The 16,564-nt window shown below is 42.0% G+C and overlaps 1 protein-coding gene across 1 annotated transcript; it reads left to right on the forward strand.

The window, feature by feature from the left end:
- The first annotated feature begins 5,728 nt into the window (after positions 1-5,728).
- Positions 5,729-9,188, forward strand: LOC140194657 (interleukin-8-like). Its single transcript, XM_072251911.1, has 4 exons — positions 5,729-5,850; positions 6,183-6,312; positions 6,443-6,522; positions 8,073-9,188. Exons 1-4 carry the CDS (start codon positions 5,790-5,792, stop codon positions 8,090-8,092), a joined length of 291 nt encoding a protein of 96 aa, XP_072108012.1. The 5' UTR covers positions 5,729-5,789; the 3' UTR covers positions 8,093-9,188.
- Positions 9,189-16,564: the final 7,376 nt, after the last annotated feature.

Consider the following 16,564-nt stretch of genomic DNA (forward strand, 5'->3'; position numbering starts at 1 on the left):
GTATACCAATCCTCCCATTGTTGTGGGAGTCAATTAGTCAGTTTTGCAGCTCATAGGGAGTTGTTAATTTTCACTGTGACCTACAAAGTAAATAGGAGTTCACCTTAATTATTAGCCATTCTTGTCCTGGTGACCAAAGGCATCCTGATTCAATCGGTGAAGGGCAACGCAAAGACGGATGGATGTAGTTGAAGCCCATACCATGAAATAACATGTCAAGCTTTGCATCTGGTTTGTTATTTTTTAAAGAAAACCAGTCTAGAAATGGTACCCAAGGCAACTGGTGTGCAGCGTATGTACCAGAAAAGGTCTCTGAAGCTTTAACAGTGCTGAAGATATGTCCTCAAGTGGAGTATTGGATTGTCGTTTGAAAACTCACTGCGTGATGAAGTTCAGAGCTCAATTCTATAAAGACAATATGTTTTTATGTTCACTGATTTAAGTTATTTATATAACATAATTATTTATATTATATAAAAATAATTAAATATAAATAAATAATGCTATTTATATTACATAAATGAAAACAATTTCATAAAGCTCTGTCTATAAAGAGCTTGTGCATTTTCCCCGTGACTGTGTGGGTTTCCTCTGGGTGCTCCAGTTTCCTCCCACAGTCTAAAGATGTAGTGATTTGCATGTAATTTGGTCAATGTGAATTGTCCTGTGATTAGTCCAGTATTAGTTGAGCTGCTGGGCAGTGCAGCTCATTGGGCTGGAGGGGGCTGTTCCACACAGTATCTCTAAATTAATAAATAAATAGATAGATAGATAAATGGTCAAACAAAAGTGGTGAGTGCAAGACTATTGCACATGATTCCTCAAGTCTGGTCTGTTCATCAATAAGCTCAATGCCATTCTGATATTTGGCTCCGATCCACTTTCCTGTCAAATCCCAATAACTTTTGATTTCACCAAGTGCCCAGAAATTCATTTCCACCTTGAACATGTTTATTAATGACTCAGACTGAACAAATCTCTGGGTTAGACGTTTCCACAGATCTACAATTTTTCTCATCCTGACCTATCGTTACTGAACCTAAATCCTGGAATAATGTCTCAAGTGTTCAACTCCCCCATTTGGAGAAAATCTTTCTCAGTATCTGCTCTGTCAAGTCCACTCAGAGTCTGACCAACTTTAATAAAATCAAGCTTCTATTTCTCTTAACTCCGTTTTTTTTCCAACCATTTTACTTACAAGGATACTACTTCCTTTCTCACATTTTCATTATTGTAAGCCTTTGCACACTTTGAGCATTAAAGTCCAAAAGGTGATAATATGAAGCGAAATATGTGAAAACAAAGAATATCTTCTGAAAAATCATAACTATGCTTTGAGATAATAGTGAAATATATAACTTTGAAAATATTGTTGAAACATTCTAGCAATGATTTTCCATGTTTGTTACCTGCTTAAACAATAGAGGTAACTTAGAAAGTGGACTTTGATCTTATTGACACATAGCCATTAAACGTTAACAACAGAACAATCAATATTTACGCAGTAGCTGCATGTATTATGGTATTATAGCTGTTCTTTTTTGTCAAATAATGAAAATAATTTTTCATTGTTTGAGTATACTACAATAAAAAATTCAACAAGATTTTGAGTTTAACTAAGTACTTCTGTGGGAGGCATTTTATTGGGCCATGCTGGGAGATGTGATCTGTGACTGGTGATATCCTGCTAGACGGAGGTTGTATGCTCCTTGTCAGGAAAAGTATCTCCCAAGATCTGCACTTGTTGCTTTAAACAATATAGAATAAAATGGTATTATTTAATACCACACCATCTCAGCTGGGAGAGTGTGTATATGGACAAAAGGTCCAGCCGTGGTGTGTAAGTGAAAAGGGGGTTAGAGTATCAGATAGGAAGGGTTAAATGGTGTACGTGACCTGGAAAGTATAGCAGGGGCGGGAACTAGACAACAGAACCGGGCACGGTTAGGATGTTGCAACGGCATGCTCATTTCTTAGAATAGAGGTGCTTACTGACCTGTACCTCTGCACGTGAAGCTATTGAGATACATGATGAAATTGTTAACCACAAAACCATCATAAGCGTGGACAGGGGAAACAGGTGGTAACTGAAACCGTTTTTTCTGGATATAAATGTAACCTTGTACTCATGCTAGGCAGAGTTGATTGCCAGATGCTGCAGATGCGTATGGTGGTTACCTCTCCTCAGATCAAATTAAATAAAGAATTGATCGAGCAAAAACGTGGCCTCTGAGTGTTTTCTCCGACTGAATAACGAATCGGTAAGGACAGTGGGAACAACAGCTAAATATCAAATTTCCCAGACTATGGAGTAAAGATGAGGTGCTTTACTGTGTATTTTATAAGATCTGAGGTGTTAAAGATGATTTAACTCAAGGCTAAGAAATTTCCCTGCCTAACAACTGTCACCTCCAGAGGTCGTGCAAAATGAAAGTGGAGGAGTTTAATAACTCATATTTCAGTCACACTTCAAACAGAGACAGACATTGCTGCTGTGATGAACAGAGGATCCTCTGGCAGAAAGTTAATTGGCAGTGAGGTCAAAGTTAAATAGCTCCACACCATATCAGCTCCTCTCCTTTACTGCACAGGGGATGTTGTGATGTGTTTAATGTTCCTTGACTGGTTGTGTACAACTGGACTTGCCAAGTGGAGGCCAACACTTTAGTCACATTTAATAGATGGAGACAAGGACTAGTTTTTACTTGCTTTGATCATGTGACTGTGTTTAGTAATTGACTTCAAGGGAATCGAATATGTGCAGGTGAATTCAACACAATACCAACTTTGTTTAGTGATGAGAGCCAAAAGTGAATTTCTTTTGACTGTTCATTTTCCAACTGAATGCTAGGATATATGCTGAGACAATACAGAGATCAAAGCCTTTTGTAGGGAATAAGAAAAGGTGAAATCACAGCTCCAGATGTAGATGTAGATATTCCCGGTGATATTCTGTTCTGTGGTGCCTTGCTGCATAAATGCTTGTTGAGTTGTTGTAGTTGAAGCCTGTGACCTGGTTTCACTGGAAACTAAATATAAAAAGATACAGTTTGAGGGGCATGACCCCGGCCTTCCAGTGATAGCTTGGTTGCAGCTATAAACATTATATTCAATGTTGCCTGTTATGACAGAAAGTTTATCACATTGAAAAACAAAAGTTAATTAACATCTGCAAACAGTTTCATACTCTTGACAATCAAAAAGAAGCTCTGGAAATGACCAACAGTGTCTCTCAGCTGGACAACTTTACATCAAATTAGAATAACCTTACTGTCTGTTACATACATGAATGACTTTTAAAAATGAATGCAGTAGGCGTGATTAGCACATTTGTAGATTACATCAGAATTTTATTTGTGTTATTCATCGTGATGTGGAGAATATCAGTCTATAAGATGATTGTGATCATTTGGTTAAAAAGGGCAAAGCTATGGCAAATGGAAGTTGCTTCCAAGAAATAAGAGTTGGAGCACTTAAGATGAAATTATAAATAAAGATAGGACATGCACAATGAACGGTCAGGCCGAGGGGAGTAGTGAGGAACAGAGAGACCCTGGTGCATAAGCCAATCGAATGTGGTAGATTGCAGGAGAGGTAGATATGGTCATGGAGGGCAGAATGTGTCTCTATCTCTGGGAAGGTACAATTCTTGTAATTCACAAATTTTAGTTCAAATTTCAGAAATGCTGTTGCTATTATTGTCCCGAGGGTCGCCACTTTCTGCAAAATGACATTGTCTACTGAGCCTGTTGCAAAATGTGGAAGCAGAGAATCTGAAATTCCTCATTAGGGAAAGAACGTCTATTGCATAAGTAAATTGAACTTTGCAACAGATGACTCATTGATAAGTCTCTTTCCTACTTCAACTCTGTCAAAAATAGCTTTGTGAAATCAATCTGTGTGTGAGAGCAAAATAAGCCATATTAGTGATTAAAACAATGCTTAAAAAAGTCAATTCAAGATTATTGCATCAATGTGCTGACACTTTACAGAAAATGAGGATTGTATCCAATGTGCAGCCATGTGCATATACCTGTGTGTATTTTACAGACCTGCAGCAAAAGGTACACTGAGATATGCTGTAGTGTGCAGATCATGAAAGGGAGAGGAATTTTCTGGAAATCACAGGTGTCAGCTCACCATGCAGTCAGTATGTTCCCCTGAGCTGTGGAATTTCCCAGTGAGTGAGGTGTAAAATCTGAAACTGAATTCTGTTGCTCATCATCTGTCACTTATTTGAAAGAGAATGGTGATTGATTTTGTCACATATACTTTACAAAAGATGGACTTTGCATCTCTTCCCTAAATTTTGTAATTAAATCTTTAAAAACCACATTCACCACCTATTTTAATATATAATCCATATGTGGCTGTAAACCATAAAAGTATTGAAGGAAATTCTGCCAAAGTGAAAGAAGTTCTTTTCCTAAGGGCAGGGAAATTGCTTTTCTCAGGACATCAGTGTTTGGCAGATTTGAATGTTGGAGATGATGCAAGGAGAATCCCATAAATAGGAGCTCACTGGAACTATTTTTATACTTTTTTTTAGATTATAAGAACACGCAATTCTCTTTTATTGTCATTTAGTAATGCATGCATTAAGAAATGATACAATGTTCCTCCAGTGTGATGTCACAGAAACAAAAGATAGACCAAGACTGAAAAACTGACAAAAACACATAATTATAACATATAGTTACAACAGTGGAAGCAATATCTTAATTTGATAAAGGACAGACCATGGGCACGGTAAAAAAAAGTCTCAAAGTTTCTCAAAAGTCCCACATCTCACGCAGACGGTAGAAGGAAGAAAACGCTCCCTGCCATGAGCTACCAGCCACGCAAACTTGCCGATGCAGCATGCTGGAAGCACCCGACCTCAGTTGGACTCTGAGTCCGTCCGAAAACTTTGAGCCTCTGATCAGCCCTCTGACACCGAGCACCGAGCACCATCTCTGCCGAGCACTTCGACCCCAGCCCAGGCTGCCAGCAACAGGCAAAGCCTAGGATTTGGGGCCTTCCCCTCTGGAGATTCTCGATTACACAGTAGCAGCGGCAGAGAACCGGCCATTTCAGAAGTTTCTGCAGATGTTCCTCTGTGCTCTCACGGCTGTCTCTATCAAATCAGAATTGTGCACGGCATCCTACTTACAAGTACCGATATCATTCACTGGAGAGGCTGCGCGTCGCCATCTTCTCCTTCCTGTAAAATACTTGACCATATTTTACAAATCTGCAGCATTAAAGTGCACAGAGACACGCTGTAATGTGTAGACAGTGAAACGGAAAACGATTTTCTGGAAATCAGTGTATAAAGCACCACCAGGATGCTGTTCTCTGCTGAGGAATCTCAAACTACCTGAGCAGTAAAGCCTGAAACTGGACTGATCCTGTTCAAGGAAAACAGCTGTTTCATTTTACACCATTCACTTTGCTGAAGGTGGATTTTAAACTTGCATAACATTAATAGATAAATCTTAAGAAATCACACGTGAGTAAATTACTACCAATTGTGCTACATAATGCAGCTGCAGTTGCAATCCACACAACTGCTGAGATGCAGAAACACGAAAGTGAAAGAAGATCTGCCTCAGAAGCAGGGAAATTCCCTCTTTCAGGACGTCAGTGTTGGTGCAGATTTCACTGCAGGAGATGATGCAAATTGGAGAAGAGAATCCCCATAAATAGGAGCTCACTGAATGTCTGAGCATAACTTGATTCAGCAGAGAACTAGTGCATTGGACAGAAGAACCTTCAGCAGACATCCCTTCTAGAGTACAAAGTGGAAGATGGACAGAACAGCCACTGTAACCATCCTCATCCTCCTTCTGTGTGCCATTGCTGCACAGGGTATGTTGAGATATCCGAACTTATTTTTTGTTTTTTATTAAAATAATGCACAAAGTCTATGATCTTGTGAGTCATGTACTGTTTACCAAAAAATTAAATACTTCCAGATTACTGTAAGTCTAATTCAGAAAGCTAGACAACCAATATAGAAAGAAATGCACCAAGAATTGATGTCGGACAGGATTTCCACTGTTTCCACGGACTGCAGCTACAGTTCGATCTTTGTCAAAATAATGATGAATCTGAAACGCTGGAGAAATTATCAGCAAGTTTTACAGCCTTTGCTCTCCTGAAGCAACAATGAAATCTGAGTGAATATAATCTTTCCTCAGGTGTTCCGATCCCAGGAGCACAAGGACGGTGCCACTGCATTCGGACCAGCTTTGATGTTATTCATCCGAAGTTCATCAGGAACTTGAAATACATTCCCAGTGGATCCCACTGCGAGAGAGCAGAGATAATGTGAGTAAATGAGTCAGACTATCATCTTTAACTCTGTTCCTTTACTGATGTTTATTTAATAAGCTGTGCACTTTAAGAGGAGACATACTCATTCTGTGGATTAAATTTGAATGACATTTTCTTTTCACAGTGTCACCCTGAGAAATGAGAAGAAAGTGTGTGTGGATCCTGATGCCAGGTGGTTGCAGGCTCTCATAGCAGCCATGAAAGGTCAGTGTTTGGTGTTTGTCAAAATTCATACTTTAGCTGCCAAGGAAAGTAGATGTAGTGAATTGTTTTTGCCGTGTGACTCTGGTTCTTAATAGTGCAGGGTACTGTCTGTTCATCCCTGCTTAACGCTCCCACCACCATTAAGTATCTTCCAGTACTTTACCTGAGTACCCTTCCTGTATGTGTGAGTCATAACCTGGAATATTTGCAAGCTATGGTGTCAGTGCCCTCACTCAACATTCATTATTAATGTTCCCTGGAACCGTGGTAGGGAACTGGAAGTCGAGGTTGGGTCACTATAGTCTATCAATTGCAGGAGCAATGGCTGGTACCAATTATCACATATTTTACAACCTCTCTGAGCCCAACAAATGAAGAACAACTTTTATTCTAATTAGGGACATTAGGTATAAAATAGTAATTAGTGATTTTCCCCACAGGTTACAGCCCTAGTGCAGGGGTGGTTGAGGAATAGATCACTCAGATGCCAGTTACAGACAATGTTTTGTCTTGGGTGGTGTCCAGAGTCTTGATGATGGAGCTACTGACAGTGCTCACACTCTAGAGTCTTGCCTTGTAGAGAGACTATAGGGTGAAAAAGGGGTGTCAGAAGGTGACTCAACTCGGATGACTACAGTAGATTGTGAATTGTTGATGCCAGAGAAGACAGCAATGGTGATGCCAATGACAATATTAGTGTCATTACCTTAACACTGTCTTTGACATTATCATTGCTGTCTTCCCCAGCAACAACAGTTCGTTGTCTACTAGATACAGTATACGCTTACACATTAACTTCATGAGATGTTCAAAGTAAAGTCAGACCTGAGGTGGGGATCCAAAGCAGAGTTTGGGTCACTGTAAAGCTAACAACCGCAGGACCAGTATTCACTCCTTTTAGAACCCAGCTGAGCCCAAACAATGAAGAACATTCTTTATTCAGAGTGTGTACATTAGGAATAAAATGCTTAACAGCGAATTTCCCCACAGGTTGCAGACACAGAAAATGGGAGGTTGAGGGAATGATGGGTTAAGGTGCCTTAAGAAGAATGCCTTGTTCTGATTGGTGTTGGAGCTACACTGATTCAGGAATGAAAGAGTGTTCATCACACTCTACCATTGTGCTTGTAGATAGTTGAATGGATGCTAAATGGGTATCAGGATTGACTCTCTATCTGAACCTTATAAATGCAGCTAATAACCTTGTGAAGATAAAATGATATTGCCAAGGATAGTCCTTGGGTCATTGCCTGGCTTGTTGGTTGGCATAAATGCCACCTGGCTTATACAGATCCATACCTGAATGTCATCAATGTCTTTATCTATGCTTGAATGTGTCAGTTTGTGAGGAAATTGAAATGGATTTGAACTCTGCACAATGCATTTAGAATAATGCCCATTCCAGTGTCATTGACATACTAACAAGTTTCCAAAACATAGCAATCTGCTCCTCTTTGTGGAATGCCAGTTTGAGAATTCTTGTAGTTCTCTTGCAGAAGACACATGATGCTGTATTACCGTGGGTAACCATGCAAATTATTGAATTTCAGGAGGGAAAAAGCACAAGTGAAAAATCAGAAGCTGCAAAATAAGAGAATCAGTTCCATCTCTGGATTATCCGATGGGGAATGATGGAAGTTCAGCCCTGGGTGTTGACTCTGTGATATCACCATTCCAGTATATCCTCTTCATCGTCTTCTGAGAGTGATCTTGCTGTTCCTCCCTGTCAGAGGACATTTTTTACCTGGACACACTAGCTGTTTACATTTGAGAATGCCATGTGATATTTGTGTTAAACATTGTGCCAAATCCAAAGTTTCTTTGGACATCTGTGGTAAATTTTGGACATGTGAGATGCGCGTCAATTGTTAAGCCTTAATGTTAATGCTAAGAGTGGGAGATGATGATGATGTGAGAGGAATGTTATTTATTAATTTTCATGGCTAACTTATTCAAGATGAACTTGGTTGACAAGGGACGGCAGTGACCTCTGGGATAAAATTCACATGCTGTTCACGTCCCACCCTCTCCCTTTTGCTGCTCTGTTATCAACACTCTCTTTACAAACTCAGAAATGAAAGAGGATAAATCAGCCTATGTGCAAAGAAGGATTATCTTTTGGTTATTGGGTTAATATAATCTGAGTCAGAATGTTGAAGATGTAAATAATTAAATCATTCCTCCTTTTTTCTTGAATATATGAGGTGATGCAGCATTGTTGCAATGATTTCTAATGCAAAAATTTGCAGACATCTCTGTTATTTAAAATCTTGCTCATAGCCTGTAATATAGAAATGACAATATTGTTGACCAATACTGTTTGACTGAAGCATTTTTGTGCGAAAACGTAAGAACAAGTAACTGCAAGTAACATACATGCCATTTCACAGCGTTGTTTATTGACCATTGACTTTTCAACTAGTGCTTTCTTTGTAAAACGTCAAATTTTAGGATCTATCTGAAGTCTATGAAAGCAAATTTTTTGGAGTTGTAATTTTCATCTAAAGTACCTTCATTTTAGAAGGTACTACTGCTAATAGTCTGATAATTACTGGAGAAAATGAAACTTGTAAATAGGAACAAGTGATAGAAATCTTTGCCTTGAGGACACGTTCACTGTCTGGACAGTTGATGTATGGGGATGAATTTGTTGATCATTCTTCAAAAGCACTTAAGAAAATAAAATAAAGTGTATTTTTCATGAAGAACTTGTTGATAACCTTTCTGAATTTTTACTATTAAGTTTTTAGTTTCTTTCGTGGAGTTTCTTTAATTTGCTTCACATCGCACAAATGGTCTGGGCAGGTACTGAGCTCACACTGAGACAATTACACAAACAAGTTGAACCAATGATGTTGCAGTTGTACAAATTGCCTACCCAACTCAAGGGTTTATGTGAGGAAAATTAAAGGATTAGGGATGAATAATGTGGATTTAGCCGAGTAAAGGAGAAGATTACTTTTGAACACTTGGTCTGTAATTTAACACTGGCAGGCAAGGTGCCGTTTGCAGCCAGTAGGAAACTGGAACTGCTGCAGAGGGCTAAAGCTGGCATGAAGTTTAGTTCAGCGGTCAGTGTGAGCCTATTAAATGTAAATTCTCTTATCATTATTTTATTGAATGTAGGCAGCAGGAACTGGTAATCCCAATTGTCCCTTAAATTCAATACTGAGTTTGTATCTTCACATACCCGTGCCTCCTCTTTGATGGTACCAATGAGAAGAGGACATATCCTGGGTAATGTGGGTCCTCAATGACGTATGTGCCCTTTCTGAGGCATCGCTCTTTGAAGATGAATTTGCTGGGGTGGCTAGTGCCCATGGTGGTACTGGCTGAGTTTACAACTTTCTGCAGATTTTTCCAATTTTGCGCAGTGACCTCTCCATACCAGACAGTGATGCAAACAGTTAGAATGCTCTCCACGTAACAGCTGTAGAATTTTGAGAGAGTCTTTAGTGCACTACCAAGTCTCCTCAAACTCAAAATGCAATATAGCCACTGTTGTGCCTTTTTTGTAATTTCGGGCTGGCAACATGAATAGCTCTGGGGTCCAGTGATTCCTTGCTGGACTGTCCTCATCTGTAACATCATCAGAATATCCGTCAAGTTAACCACCGGAGTGAGACTAGAGCCACTGTCTGTAGTGCCTGGGCCGCGTCTAGGGCTTGCTGCTACTTGGATCCTTTTCGTGTCAAGATAAAGGTCAGTCTATCATTGTGTGGTTTTGTCTCTCCATGTTCTCTCCTCCACTGGGTAGGTCCAGTCGTTTGCTGCTACCCTGAGGGGTGAACGGTCTCAGTGTTTTGTGCCCTGCATCCAAGAAGAGTCCCAGCTCTATGTCCTGTGTCCGAGAAGGAGCCCCGGCTCAGTGTTGTGTGTCCTGTGTCTAAGTCAAGTCTAAGCCCAGTCTAAGTCAAGTGTCAAGTTCCAAGTCCAAGTCGAGAGACAAGTTCCAAGTCCAAGTTCGAGTCCAAGTCGAGAGAAAGTTCCAAGCCAAGTCCGAGTCCAAGATGCAAGCCAAGAGCCAAGTCTAGACCCAGGTGCCAATTCCCTGCCAAGTCCCGAGTTCCGAGTCGTGACCTGAGTTCCCCGTCGAGTTCAAGTCCCAAAACCAAGTCCAGGTTTTCCGGTTTGTCAGTCTACATCTACCTTCGTGTTACCATTTTGTCCTCGCTCCTTGGCTTCCCTAGCATTCTTAATAAACATAGCCCAGTTCCTAGTACTTCAGTGTCTGTGTCTTGCATTTGGGTCCCCTTCCATCGCCCTCCTATGACAGGAATGTTTAAACGGGGTTCTGAAGGCAAAGCTCCAGCAAAAATCCACGGCCCAGAGATTTAGAGCCAGATAAAGAAAGAAAATGCAGGAGTGTCGGCAGCTCACTGACAGCAAGACGTGCAGAAGTTTTGTAGTGGTGAGCAGCCATCTGCTGTCACAAACTTCAGCAGTCCTAAAGATGTCTGACCACAGAGTTGTCTCATTGTCTCACTGCTGGGAGTCACAGGGAAAGTCATCTCCAGGGTATTCTGAACCACTTCCTCAGTCATTGTAGATCTGCTGCCTGAACTGCAGAGTGGATTCTGACCAGCTTGAGACATGATGAACTGCTCCAATGCAACACATTGTTCTTAAGATCACAGGTCCAAATACTGCTAACAATGCTTCTAATGCGGTCTGACTAATGCCTTATAAAGTCTCAGCATTACATCCTTCTTTTTCTATTCTAGTCCTCTTGAAATGGATGCTAACATTGCATCTGCTTTCCTTACCATCCACTTAACATGCAAGCTAACCTTTAAGGAATCTTGCGTGAGAACTCCCAAGCCTCTCTGCACTTATTTCTGAATTTATTTCCCATTTAGGAAACAGTCAACCCGTTCATTCCTACTACCAAAGTACATGACCATGTATTTCCTTACACTGTATTCCATCTGCCTCTTCTTTAACCATTCTCCTAATATGTCTATGTCCATCTGTAGGCCCCCTGCTTCCTCAAATCTACCTGCCCTTCCACCTGCCTTTGTATCATCTGTAAGTTTGGCCACAAAGCCACCAGTTCCATTATTCAAATCCGTGACATGTAAAGAGAAGTGGTCCTGACACCAACCTCCTGTGGAACACCACTAGTTGTAAGCAGCCAACCAGGAAAGGTCCCCTCCATTCCCACTCTTTGAAGGCAGGGATTTATGATGGGGCTCATTACTGCCTTCAATGCACCAGAGCAGCCTTTAGATGACTGAGGAAAATGTTACCTGAAGCTCAAGAGTTCAAATGTGGCACAAAGTCCACAGTTGTCCGAGCAGCAGAAAAATAAGCAAACTCTCCCGGGTCAAAATCCATACTATTGGTGCCTTTCTAAAATCCTGAGTGTATTTAATGATGAGGAATTATGTCCCCTGCACTGTTGATGCTCTACTTATAGTAAGTCGGCTATGTTTGTTCTGTCACATAAATTACATATATGACATTGAACTTACAAGTTTGACACGATTCTTTGAAGTGATCACTCAAGGCAGAAAAGGAAGATAGGGAATGGTAGAGGGACCACACAGAAACTCTGACTAAGTGACAGAAAGAGTACAGAACTTCACTAATGAACACCCTCCCACTCCTTGGTCGAAGACTCTGCCATTTCCACATTGACCTCAGTGAGCGCCTAAGCATCCACAGAGTAGTTCATAGTGATCTTCAGTCATGAGGCAGAGCCCAGGGAAAAGAACACAAACCAAGCTGGATAAATGAGACAGATCTCCTTTCCTGCAGAGCACTGGTGAACGAACTGCGTTCCCAAGCTGTCGCAATTGTTTCACAGATAACATGAATGAAGCAGGCGTTTTTGATTCTGAATGCATTTAATGAAGAGGAGTTTTGTACCTCAGCACTGGTGTTATTTTACTTACTGTAAGTCAGATACATTCACTCTGCCACATAACTCACACACCTGACACTAGCTTCCTAATTCGGACTCTTGATTCCATGCTGAGTCATAGGAAGCAATTAGAAAGGAGTAGACAGGGGAAAATACAAAATGTCCTTGAATCTTCCTTGAAGAAATGCAGTACCCCCACGGTGTCCTTGGTATCTCTGGCTGTTATCACCCAAGGTGGAGAAGGAGCATTGGTATTGTCTTGAGAGTCCATCTGCTTTAAGACCACACAGAAACCCTGACGTAGCAACAGAACGAACTTAGCACTTCACCAATGACAACCATTCTACACTCCATCAGGCAATTCCTATCCTTGGTCGAAGACTATGTCTTTCCCATATTGATCTCAGTATCTGTCTTAGAAACACAAAACAGGAATGGAAGGAAGTTATCATTAGTACTGAAGGACACCATAAAGAGAATAACATGGGCCAGGCTGGATAATGGAGACAGATTTCCTTCTCTGTAGAGTACTAGAGAATAAGTTGCATTTTTAAGCTGACGTGATAGTCTCATAGACATAATTGGTGATACATACTCTCCAATTCTGAATTCATTTAACCAAGAGGAATCAGGTTCGCCAGGTGCATTGGAAATGATTTCAATGTGTTTCTGTGTCTTTACTCCTGGCCTCTAAATTCTAGCTTGATGATTTAACCTATCTAGCTCCCCTACTACATTGTGTTCTTCATTCCAGGAATATACTTGATCAGGAATATTTTTTGCTCATTTTCCCAAAGAATTATTTCTTAGCACATGTACCTGGAATATTGATGCACTGCTGTGGTCTGGATACCGAAGAGGTTCTTCATTCAGCCTCAACCATACATGGGAGGGTCCCACCTACCCAGACTACTGCAGGATCAGATAACACGTGCACCCCATACGTGCACCTGGTCTTCAGAATGAGAAGCCAAAAGAGTAATATTTCTATTAAGGAGGTAACACAGCATATCCTACCACATCTGATGTTGGAGCTGGATTGTAGTGAAATTTGACGGATGGTAAATGAATATTTGTTGTCTCCTATTTTGTGTCCATAAGCATTATTCTGAGGAAGTTCGATGTTCAAATCCCATCTTTCAAATATAGAAGAGGAGAGGATGGCGGCACGACGCAGCGCGCAGCGGCCACTCCGGTGATGAATATCTGTTATCTGTCAAGTAGGGTGACGTGTACAATCCTAATTTGATGGAGACAGAAGTGAGAGCACTGAGGAACATCTGGAGAAACTTCTGAAATGCCTGTTTCACCGCCGCTGTTACTGTGTGATCCAGAATCTCCGGAGGGGAAGGCCCCGAGTCCTCGGCTTTGCTTATTGCTCGGCGGCCGGGGCAAGGTCGAAGCGCTCGGTAGAGATGGTGCTCAGTGCTCGGTGTCAGAGGGCTGGTCGGAGGCTTGAAGTTTTCGGATGGACTCAGAGTCGGACTGTGGTTGGGTGCTTCCAGGGTGCTGCATCGGGCAAGTTTGTGGCACTGGAGAGTTTCTCCCTTCCACCGCCTGCGTGAGATGATGGGCTATCGGGACTTTGAGACTTTTTTTTACCGTGCCCATGGTCTGCTCTTTATCAAATTACTGTATTGCTTTACACTGTTGTAACTATATGTTATAATTATCTGGTTTTTGTCAGTTTTAGTCTTGGTCTGTCCTGTGTTTCTGTGATATCATACTGGAGGAACATGGTATCATTTCTTAATGCATGCATTTCTAAATGACAATAAACGAGGACTGAGTGTCCTCATAAGCTAATCTAATCTGAGGAGCATTCTCTCTGAGGATAGCAGCATTGACAACGACATCCAGAGCTGCATTAAACAGGCATCAACTGCCTTTGGGAGACTTTGGCGTAGAGTCTTTCAGAACAGGAGTCTTTGTCCCTCCAGAAAGGTCGCCGTATACCAAGCCGTCTGCGTCACCACCCTCCTTTATAGCTGTGAAACTTGGGTAACCTACAGCCGTCACATCAAATCCTTGGAGTGCTTCCACATAAGCTGCCTCCAGCGCATCCTGGGAATTACCTGGCGTGAGCGGGTGCCTCATACTAGAATACTTGTAAAGACCAAATGCAGAAGAATTGAGGCCATGATCACCCAACGTCAGCTGCAGTGGCTGGGGAATGTAATAAGGATACCCCCATGTCAGCCACCCCGCAGAGTGTTATACGGCCAGCTACATCATGGTCGACGCTCAGCTGGAAGGCCAAAGAAGCGCTATAAGGATCAGATGAAGAATGGTTTAAGGAAGTGCAAGATCAGACCCGAGGGCCTGGAGGAGGTTGCTGCTGACCATACCACTTGGTGACAGCTGTGTAGGAACGGGGTTCGTATTCTGGAGATGGAAAGAACAACCAGAAGACAGCAGAATAGAGCCAGGAGAAATGCAGCCATGGTTGCCATCACTACCACCACCACTACCACATATACATGTCCCACCCGCAATCGAGCTTGTGGGTCCAGGATAGTACTGTATAGTCATCAAAGATCTCACCGTTAAAGGAGTGGACGTCGTCATCAGATTTCGATGGACAACCGAAGAAGAAAATTGGGGTTGATATGTTGGAATGGGAATGAGAATAAGGATTGAAATGGTCAGCCAACGGGAAATACTGCTTTTTGAAGGTGGAGCTGTAGTGCTCAACAAAGTCGTCCCCCAACGTACGTCGGGTTTCATCAATAAAAAGGTGGCTGCTTTGAGAGCACTGAAAACACAGATGATTCCAAAAGATTTGCAGCTGAAGTGGTGCTTCACCTGGAAGGATTTGGGGCCCTGTATGTAGGTGAGGGAGGAGGTGATTTGATGACTGCATTGGTGCTGCTTCATGCATCCAAGTTGTGCTCGCCAATTTCATCAACTTTGCCTCCAACTTCACCCTGCCCTTAAATTCACTTGGTCCATCTCTGACACCTCTCTCCCCTTTCTCGATCTTTCTGTCTCCATCACTAGAGACAAATTGTCTACCAATCTCTTTTCTAAACCCAATAATTCCCATGACTATAAAATGTCATTCTGTTTTCTCAGTTCCTTCATCTTCACTGTATCTGTTCCCAGGATGAGGCTTTTCTTTCCAGAGCCTCAGAAATGCCCTCTTTCAAAGAACAGTGGTTCCCTTCCTCCACCGTTGTTGGAGGACCCTCACCTGCATCTCTTCCAATTCCATCACATCCGTGCTTAACACATCATCCTGATGCTTTTACAGGGATAGGGTTCCTGTTGTCCTCACTTACCAACCCATGAGCCTCTGCTTCCAGCACTTCATTCTCCGAAACTTCCTCCATCTTCAAAGGGACCCTACCATCAAACACATCTTAACCTCTTCTCCTACTGTCTGTTTTCTGCAGGGATCACTCCCTCTCTGATTCCCTTGTTCATTCATCCCTTCCCACTAATTTCCCTCCTGGTACTTACCCCTGGAAGAAGCAGAAGTGCTACACCTGCGTATTCACCTCCTCCCTCACCTCCATTCAGGGTCCTAAACAGCCCTTCCAGGGGAGGCAAATTTTCATCTATGAATCTTCTGTGGTCGCCTACTGTATTCAGTGCTCCTGATGCAGTCTCCTCTACATTGGTGAGACCCAATGGAGACTGGGGGACCACTTCATTGAGCATCTCAGCTCCAGCCACAAAAAGCCAATTTCCCAGGACCTAACTCCCAACTTACATCAATATTTTCCCCTCCACATTCCATCTTCTTCTTTTCCCCACTTGGGCCCCTTACCTCTTCTCCTTACCTGCCACCCTCCCCCAAATGTCTCTCCCACTGTCCTTTCTCCCATGTTCCACTCTCCTCTCCAATCAGAGTTTGACTTTTCTAACCCTTTGCCTTTTGCACTTGTCATCTCCCTGGCTCAGCACCGCTCAAGCGCTATCTATAAATTTACCAAAGACACAGTGGTTGTTGGCAGCATCTGAGGTGGTGATGAGCAGGTCCACAGGAGTGAGATAGATCGTCTCGTTGAGTAGTGTTGCAACACTAAGCTTGCAGTCAATGTCCATTAGACCATCACGTTGATTGTGAACTTCAGGAAGAGGGAGTGGAGGGTATACAAACCAGTCCTCATCAAGGGATCAGCAGTGACTGGGGAGAGAAGTTTCAGATTCCTGGGGGTAGAGTTATTCAGG

This window comes from Mobula birostris, chromosome 3 (assembly GCF_030028105.1).
Source record: "Mobula birostris isolate sMobBir1 chromosome 3, sMobBir1.hap1, whole genome shotgun sequence".
Taxonomy (NCBI): Eukaryota; Metazoa; Chordata; class Chondrichthyes; order Myliobatiformes; family Myliobatidae; genus Mobula; species Mobula birostris.